The following is a 9,798-nucleotide window of genomic DNA, read 5'->3' as shown; positions in this document are numbered from 1 at the left end:
CTGATTCATTTTGGAGCACATTGCTTTGAGGATTGCCACAGGGAGGCTCAACATGTGATGCAGCATGCATGTTGTCTTGGCATAGATCTTAATCGACCGGACCTCCAAACAAAGAAAGACGTGTAGGCCTGTGATGGGCAGCTCTATAACTCCCTCCCAAAGAAGAGGTATCACTCCCAAACAAGAGGCGAGACTTGGATATATACCATGGGCAACATTTCCAAGAAGCAACTGAGGTGGTGGTCTCAGCTGCTGCATTCTACAAACAGAAAGAGACGGACGGCCTGCAAGAGAAGCAAAACATAGCATGAGCAGGTTGTGCACAGATTCCAGGCCACATGAAGTTTTCTCATGCCTAATATTTTGGGTGCATATCTGCATGAAATCATCAGGCTTCTGCTGCTTCATTCATGTGGTCTCACAGTGCCTCCTCAACAACATCAGATGCATTTGTATGGTCTTGCTTTGGAGAAATAACATCACTTTATGCTGCTATATATATATACCTACTACAACTATAACTCTCCTGCCACTGGGTGAAGCTTAGATCATCCCCACAGGTTACAAAGATTTGCAATCTCTTCCAAATTCTAGTCTTCAGTGACAAACATGACTTTGCATTTGGGCCTTCTTTGTCCCTCACCAGGCTTCTATATAGTCCAGTCCATCTTAAATATTTGTTATTAGAGTATGGTTCCTTGATCAAAGCCCAAGGAAATGATCACTCCAACTTTCTCTGGGCTGCAATGTGACTCTGAGACAAGACCACATCAATTTTAGCTTTGCTAAAAGGAGGATTTTTTTCCCTTTAAATTGTTTCTCCTTATACACATGTATGCATGTAGAAACCAAATTTTTGGTAGGACACACAGAAACCACAAGATTATATACCGACAGTAGGCAAGCATCACTATCATCGAATCTTACAATGTCATACAACAGTCCTCAGTAGGATTACACAAAGGAATCATCTGCTCAAATAAGCTACTCTTAATTTACATATCAAGCACCGCAGTCCCTCTCCACGAAAGCATTTCTTACAAGAAATGAAGAGTACTAAGAAGAAGACCTTAAAAACTTGCTGCTTGCATGAACACTCTGCTGTTCCTTGTAAAACGTCGGAACAAGCGACATGGTACCTCTTCTTGGTTTTCTGTACAGCACAAATCCATCTATGGAAGAACAAAATTGACATGAATCATGAAGGCATAGCACCCCAGTTAAGAAGAGCCTACGTGCTAGGCGTGCATGCCGGTGCCATTCGCATGGAGTTTTCCGTTGGTTAGTAGGCTCTTTGAAGGCTTCTTCAGGCTCCCATTATGGTAGATCTTTTTCGGGGTCACGATACCGTTGCTTGAAGCATGAACAGAAGCTTGCAGCCAAGCATCCAGCTGACCACAAGATGCTGCTATGAGTCCTATAAAAGAATTTGCACCGAAATATATCTCAATTAGACAGACGCAATGCTTAAAGTCGTTCATTCAGAAATCTTAGTTCAGCAATAAAGGATGCAAAAGGATCACCTACAACCTCTTACATCAGGCACACATGTATGAAAATTCTAAATGGACAGAGCATGAGATGTGTTAGCAGAATGACGAATGATTAATGCAGGGAGAACCATATAGGGGGAGGCAGAAATGCATCCGTGCTCAAATCTTTATATAGGGAGGCTGTTTTGGCAGCATTCAACCAAGGGCTGATGTATGTTCATAATCTGCATCCGTGCTCAATCTTTATATAGGGAGGCTGTTTCGGCAGCATTCAACCAAGGGCTGATGTATGTTCATAATCCCGTGTCATAGCATTGCACAGGAGAAGTATACTAAATAGGTACCAAATTGTCAAGATTAATCATACAGATCTTACTTCAGACACATCACATGCAAGCTTGTAAACTGTGGTGGATATAACACTTTTGAAGTATGCGCTAAGGAGAAAATCTGAGAGATTCCTCCTGGGCTGACTCAGTGTAAAGCAAACGTTTGATCTTACTGTTGTGTAAGTTTCTAGGTTAGGCATTTTACCTAAGAAAACAGCAGAGGGTTTTCCAGGTCTAGACTTGAATTCCGGGTGAAATTGCACACCAACAAAATAAGGATGAGAAGGCAGCTCAATAATCTGCATCATCATTAATAAAAATTGAAAAAAAAGAGAAAACGAATCCAATAGCCATAGATACAAGAAAAAACTTCTACTAGATGCCTACCTCCATTCGTTTTCCTGTCTCATCTTTACCAACAAAAGCAAGACCAGCTCTTTCGAATTCTGGGACCATACTAGGATTAACCTGTAAAAACAATGATTTGGAATTCTTAGAACAAGATATTTACTAGATACACAATATAAAATGACATTAGAAAATCTTTTTATTTTGGCATAACATTTTACTTCTCTAATCAACAAACCTCATATCTATGTCGATGTCGTTCATCCACAAATCTGACATTGCCATACCTGATTAAATCAGATGGTTGAACTAGTTTCATTTTCTTTTCAGACAAGGTAAAACATACAATTGAAGTATTGTAGATGGTAGGATGTTTCTGCACTCACAACTTTGCAGATTTGGAATCACCAGATACAAAATACGTCCTTCTTACTCCAACTCTCATTGTTCCTCCCATATGTGTTTTGGAACCCTTAAAGCCATTCCAACATATATAAGGCAGCTGAAGATTTTCATAATTGACATTGTCAAAGGTGCAACAAGTTGTAAATTACCTCTGGCATAAAAATAACAACTGAAGTGGTTGTATCAGGATCGAACTCTATGCTATTTGCCTCCCTCAAATTCATAACAGATTGAGCGAATTCAATGACAGCAATCTGCATACCAAGACAAATTCCTAGATATGGAACTTTGTTTTCACGGGCGTATTTAGCTGCAAGGATTTTTCCCTTCACCCCTCTGTCTCCAAAACCTCCTGGGACTAGTATGCCATCTGCACCCTGAGACGAAAGATTGCTAGCATGGCCTCAAGAGAAAAAAAAACTAATATGATGAAATTAAAGCTAAGAAAGTTGACAGAAAATGTATTTTCCTATAAATAATTGACAGTATAACCTGAACCAAGCTCACCTTCAATAGTTTCCACGCTGCTTTGTAAGATTCAGGCACCTGTATAAAGAAAAATCTTAAGATTTTTGTCAAATTTGATCCAACAAGAATTAAAAGAGATCATCTTAAACTGTCAAATTGAAGGACCTCTTTTGCAGTTGTTTCTTCAAGATCAGATGATGGGACCCAGTCCACGACAAGTTTTTTCCGGCAAGCAACAGAAGCATGCAAAAGAGCCTGCAAAGGTTCACAAGAGAATCTAAAATGTACACATGGGAAAGTTCATAGCAGACTAGAAAAATGAATCAAATAATGCATCCTTTGATCAAGACAAATGAGCACTAAATGATAGCTAATCATAACAAAGAAATGTCATAACCCAGCTTGATCAAATAACTGACACATCAACATGACAGGCGTAAAATACTAGCCCAAAATGCTTAGACCCAAGTTATTAGAGGTACACCCATCAAGCTCTTATAATAAATTTAATTCCAAATATTCCTTAATAATGGTCAAACTCCAAAATTGCAAAATCAATTTCTCAAATAATGACTCTTGTTGCTACAAAGTTCACTTGTAATGACAGTTCCTCTGCCAAGTGCTTTTCTACCTGTATCTTCTGCTTGTTTCACATTAAGAAGCCTTGTTAAATATCACTAATAGTGCAAACATTATTCTCGCCGATTTCAAAAAAGTTTAACCTTAAAAGAGAGATTCTAAGTTAGATACATGAAGTAATCCATGATATTTTTAAATTTTCTGAACTTTTAAATTGTCCTTAGGCATTTACATAAACAGCTTCACAAGTCCAGAGTTTAGAACTTTTAAATTGTCCTTGAGCATTTAAACAAGTAACTTCACGTACGACCAATGGCATGTGATAAAAAACAATATTTGATTTGTTTGTAGAAAAAAACTACAGCAATCACATGGAATAAAGGTAACACTGCAGCTTCCAGTGTATCTTGCCTCCTAATGGTAGCAAGGAAAACAAGGATGATAGAAGAAATAAATTGAGTAATACAGATTTATCCACCTATTGAGTAGAGTAGAAGAAAAGAGGATGTTAGATCGATAAATAATACATGAACTCACCTTCAATACGGAGAGGTAAGAATCAGAAAAACCAGTATATTTTCCTACCATAGCAATCCTGACCTAAAAGGTTAAATATGGTTAAAATGGTAAGATTTTGGATCTTTCCAGTGAACTAGAAAAGATTAGCAGAGAAAGAAGGAACTCACAGGATCATGCAATGTATCACAGAGTTTAGCTCTACTCATCCATTCTTCCAGCATGTGTTCCTTAGCACGTCTGTGGATGTTATAGTTACCATCATTAGGAACTAGATTTAATAAGAAAAGGATCAACTGTTGACCTATCAAAGAGATTGAATAAGTAAGCTATGTATCAGACAGACCCTTGAAGGTTCAATAGTTTCAGAAGAGCTTCATGTGCCTTTTGCTCCTAGAGGTGAAGAAGTATGTTACTATGAATGCTAAAACAAATTTGGCAAACACTGAAATCCACAATATCATCAACGTAAAATACTCTACCCTCAATAACAAAGGAATGTGCCAAATGTTTGTAACATCATGTAGAGTAATAATATTGGCTACCTGTAAAAAGGAAAAGAAAACTGTTGTTTGTAAGCATCAAAATGTGTGCACCTCCTTTATAGAAGGTATAATAGACACAGAGCAAGAGTCTAAAGAAGTTACCTGTACATGACAAAATTGTGAAAGTTTTTCTTTAACTTTTACATCAAGTGGCTGTCAGAAGCATCAAATGGAACCCTCAAATATCAACAAAGAAGTTGGAATAAATACTAAACAAGAAAGAAGGGACCGGAGTGAGGAGATCAGAGTTTTGGTATAGACCTTCTCACTGCGGCAGGCTAGAATATTTGGTGTCAGCCCGAGTCCTCGCAATCCCCTAACACTATGTTGGGTTGGCTTGGTTTTCTACAGGGATACAAGGAAAATATAATCCATGAAATATAGGAATAATATACAATTTAGTTGCAAAAGATTTTAATCAAGGCCACATTATGTGTAGGTTTTTAGTCATTACCGGCTCCCCAACTGCCTTAAGAACTGGTACAAGACTGACATGAACCAGACAGAAGTTACCAGGTCCTGTTTAGAACATAAGGATAAACCTCGCTTACAAAGGATGACAAGTAAAAATGCTCTTAAGAGTAACAGAAGTTTAAAGGTGCCTCAAAGACTTTCCTTACCCACACGGTAAGAGAATTGACCCAAAGCTTCTATGAATGGCATCGATTCAATATCCCCTGCATCAAGTATTCCACTGTCAATATTATGAGGAGTATGGTTCCTGCACACATACTTGGACAAACATGGAAGTATTATGCAAATTATATATCTCACAAGTAAGATGAGATTGTATTATTCTACTCCACATTTTCTAGAACAGAACCCTGAAGCAATTTTACCTATAGTTCCACCCAATTCTATAACACAAACATCAGCTGGTCCTTCTTGGCCATCCACAGGAATCATCGCTACACATTCAATCCACTCTTGTATGGCATCAGTGATATGAGGCACGACCTTCAAAAGGCGAAGAGGACACACTATAGTGGTACCAAGACAATATAAAATTTGTGGTACACAATTGGGTTGATGGTTTAGAGAGACAGATACCTGAACTGTTTTCCCCAGATAGTCTCCTCTCCTCTCCTTCTGGATGACGGACTATCACGGGACATGACATCCAGAGAAGAGAAACTTAGTCATTCCATAAAGAATGAACAAGGACAGAGAGGAAAAAAATAACATTGACGAAAATAAATCTCTCATTTCAACGTAAATAACAGCTCAACATAGTTATAATGCTGTCTGTAAATCATATGGTCATCCATCTAAAGCCTGATTGAGCACCTGATAGATTTTCCCAGTTGTGATATTGTTGTCACGAGTTAACTTGATATCAAGGAAACGTTCATAATTTCCTAGATCCAAATCCACCTACAAGGAGAAAAAAAAGAAAAAAGAAAAAAGAAGAAGCCGAAGGCCACCATAAGAAGTGAAACAAAGCCAAAGAACAAATGACTTGCTGAACAATTTAAAAGGGCTCTGATGGTCCATATCTTATGTGTTCTTTACCTCACCACCATCATCTAAGACAAAGACTTCCCCATGCTCAAAGGGGGACATAGTCCCAGCGTCAGTGTTCAGATAAGGATCTGTGTGAATCCACAAAGGACAGCATTAAGCCATCTTTATAAAAAACAACGGGGACAAACTGATAACTTTGCCACGGATATTGACCGGAAGAGAAGACATTTCTTCTTCTTCTTTAGAAAAGAAACCGAGGAAAACATGACCAGAATAAAAGTCGAACAAGATAGAAGCTTTAGCGAACCGAGAACATAATAACTGAAGCAGAAAATAAATCGGAAAAATCCGATAGGTCATATAAATAGTCTTTGTTTCCAGATCATTTCGTGTCAAACAAAAGTACCCAAGCAGACATCATCGTCATCACCAAGGACAGCCCAGGAAGACTTCAAAGTATGGCCATCGCAAGTCCTGTGCATGCATCAGAACGACAAACCATGCAATCTCCAATCACCACTCTTATTTCTCCTTGTCTTTCCTAAGGATAAGGATGAAGGACACTCCATATCGCAGGTGATTTTTCCAAAAAAACCAACAGGGGAACGAGGCTGACGCAAGGCTAATGCAGGGGAAAGAGATGAATGCAAAGGCAAACCGAATTAAGAAGCATGTGGACTTGACACATGAACACCACATGGGAGGGGGTCAAGATGCAAGATTTCTTCTTCCATGCTTCATAGTTTCAAAAGATTAACGTTGCAAACAAGATTGGATCTGAATGTTTGATACAAGGCAACAAACAACGCAGCCGAACCTCCATAACCTTCCGGAAATAGATAAACGAAAAAAAGATGTTACTTTCAAGAAGAAAAATGGGGGCAAGGAGCAATCTTGATCGATGGGGACGACGCTGACACCATGAATCCACCTCGTTAGAGACAAAAAAAAACCGAGCAAAATGCTTTTTTGGGACGTAAACTTGGAGGGGGGGCGAGGCAAGCACCGATTTTTATGGAGGTGACGCGGAGTCCGCAGGCCTTGAGAACGACGCCGATGCTGCTGGCCGTCACCCCTTTCCCCAGCCCGCTCACCACTCCCCCCGTCACCAATACGTACTTCATCTCTCTCCTCTGGCTCAAGAAGAACAGAGAGTGCGACAAAGGGTATGAGTGCCTCCACCCACGCACACTACGCTTCTCCTGCTGTCGCTATGGAGACCGGCGAGGATCGGCAACGGAGTGGCGTTATTTATAGATCCTAACGCCCGAAAAAAGCAATCCCTTCTCCCCTTTCTTTCTTTTTATATTGCTTTTTCCGTCTATATATATATATATATATATATATATATATATATATATATATATATATATCCTCCATTGTTATTTTTTCTAAATGATACCTTTGTTTTGAATAATGCTCAAAATATGTTGTCCCAACCTCAAGTTACTATTGTTGACTTTGTCCTTATCATCAGTTGGTCCAAATAGATATTATAATGCTTTGATCATCATAATAAAAATATTAGAAAATTATATTTAAAAATATTATACATAATATTAGTGAACTTATAATCTTTATTAAATTAATTTTAAATCTAAAAAATTAATATTGTGATGTTCTACCAGCAATTTCAATCAAAGAAATACAGCATGATATATCTATAATATTTTTAAAATAATTTTATCATGTTTTAAACACTTTTATTATTGGAAAACATTATCAATCAAAATAATGTTAGTGTACACAACTTTAAGCCATGGCCTCGGGGCCGACGCGGCCTGGTTCGGATCCGGATGATAGGGGATCTCCTTGGGACGTTCCTCGAGACTACTGAGGTGGTCGATTAAGGTGGTCCGATCAGGAGGGGGTTGTCGTTTCATCCGGGAAGGAACTCTTTGCCTGGGCGTTTAGTGAGAGACCTCCGCCTGCGCACCTGCACAAAGGTCGAGTCGAGGAGCTCGACCCAACCCCTCCAACGATCAAATTAGTGGATGGTGAAGGTGGTTTCTTTTATTAAGTCGTCTTTTCTCTTTTTCGCCTCCCACCTCCTCAGAGCGTGGGGGTTTTTATAGTAAGAATTACCGTTGCATGATGTGCCTGCCCGCAGGGAGTAGGATCGTACTTCTAGTAGCGTCTGACATTGCCGTTGGCGTGGTGTGAGGGATCGAGCCTGAGCAGGGTGTTAATGTGCCTTGGTAGGCATTCCGGTCTGCTTTGACCAGGTGTCTCATCGGGTCAACAGAGACGTGAGACATCATCTGGGGCAACTGATGTCACGTGAGTCTTATCGTAATTATTACCTTCATCAATACACTAGAAACCATTTGATATATCATACTAGGATTTAAATAAATAAACCAACGTCATCCAAATAGAGATCAAAATTTATTTTATTATAATATTTTAGTTAGCGCAACAAAATATTATAAAAATTTATTTAAAATATTATATATAATTTAAATAAACATCTAATCTCTTTTAAATAACAATTAAATATGCATAAAATATAATATTAATTATAATATTTTTAAATGTATTTTTAATGCCATAACAAAAACACTATAATACTATTATCCATTCACTTGGAACGATGTACTCCATGAATCGATCCATAACGTGCTTTATGAGAGATATTTTCAATATTATTGGAGGACACAATTTGAAAAAAAAATAAAGAAAAATTGTTCATGTAAATCGTAATATATAAATGATTTCTATTTAATATTTTTTCCTTCCCATTTTACTGCATACTTCAAAACGGTACGACCCATCTCCTCCCACTAGGACCCACCGCTAACAAGTGGGACCAATCAAGGTTGAGTTGGAGTGTAAGAAAATTTGAGTCTCAAATAAATAAAAATAAAAAAAAGCTTCTTTTGGCCATTTTGCTTCTCACTCAAAAATCCTACCGCGTCTTACCCGGGGTAGCTCACTGGGACCCATCGGTAACAAGCAAAAGAAGACGAGAAGGGTTGCTGAATATGAGTGCGAAAATAAAAAATAACAAAACCCCTTTTCTTCTGTGCACTCGAAAGCGCTCGACCCGTTTGAACCCCAAGTAGTTCATTGTGCCCCATCAGTAACAAGTACGACCAATCGAGGTTATGAGTTGAACAATAATCCTTTTCTTTCTCGCGTTTTGACCCATTCGTACCCGTAGGAGTAGTAGCTTTTCGGGACCCACCATCAACAATCCAAGCCCGGCTGATCGAGGTAGAGTCGGAGAAGGAAGTTGTGATGTGGAGATTAGCACATTAATTCGGTAGGTAAACATATAATGGATGATCATTATTACATTAATCTGATGAACGTTGATTGGTGATTAAATTAGATAATCCTCTTCATCATGTATCAATCGTGGAACTCAAACGAGTGTTGTTCTCTTCCCTTTGTTCTCCTACGGTCGTCGTCGGCCACTTACTATGACGCCATGGGCGGCTTTATCACGTCATCCGGTTGCTTCGGGTCAAAAGCAATGGCAGAGTCATATCGATACATGGCTCAAAACGATTTGATCGCTGACCAGACCACGAGACATATCGTAAGGAGTTTTACTCTTCTCTCATACAGTTGGATTACTGCACATCCATGGCCTCCGAGGGCCTACCAGTCATCTGCCAAACGATGGAAGTAAGCCACATGCCATGC

At 38.9% G+C, this 9,798-nt stretch overlaps 1 protein-coding gene across 2 annotated transcripts; it reads right to left on the bottom strand.

Annotated features, from left to right (window-relative positions):
• Window positions 1-897: 897 nt before the first annotated feature.
• On the bottom strand, window positions 898-7,368 carry LOC103992733 (uncharacterized). Of its 2 annotated transcripts, XM_009412556.3 has the most exons (21): window positions 7,154-7,367; window positions 6,196-6,275; window positions 5,971-6,057; window positions 5,734-5,784; window positions 5,523-5,640; window positions 5,304-5,360; window positions 5,138-5,202; window positions 4,945-5,028; window positions 4,786-4,836; window positions 4,621-4,683; window positions 4,485-4,531; window positions 4,309-4,378; window positions 4,160-4,222; window positions 3,209-3,298; window positions 3,083-3,121; window positions 2,725-2,952; window positions 2,557-2,642; window positions 2,409-2,457; window positions 2,210-2,290; window positions 2,028-2,121; window positions 898-1,417 (listed from the first exon to the last, which is right to left on the bottom strand). In XM_009412556.3, exons 1-21 carry the CDS (start codon window positions 7,269-7,271, stop codon window positions 1,239-1,241), a joined length of 1,800 nt encoding a protein of 599 aa, XP_009410831.2. In that variant the 5' UTR covers window positions 7,272-7,367; the 3' UTR covers window positions 898-1,238. The 2 variants fall into 2 exon arrangements, with proteins under 2 accessions (XP_009410831.2, XP_065049374.1); XM_065193302.1 differs by having other exon boundaries at window positions 5,523-5,784; window positions 7,154-7,368.
• Window positions 7,369-9,798: the final 2,430 nt, after the last annotated feature.

This window comes from Musa acuminata, chromosome BXJ1-7, assembly GCF_036884655.1.
Source record: "Musa acuminata AAA Group cultivar baxijiao chromosome BXJ1-7, Cavendish_Baxijiao_AAA, whole genome shotgun sequence".
In the NCBI taxonomy this organism is placed as follows: domain Eukaryota; kingdom Viridiplantae; phylum Streptophyta; class Magnoliopsida; order Zingiberales; family Musaceae; genus Musa; species Musa acuminata.
This window is presented reverse-complemented; position numbering and strand designations above follow the sequence as displayed.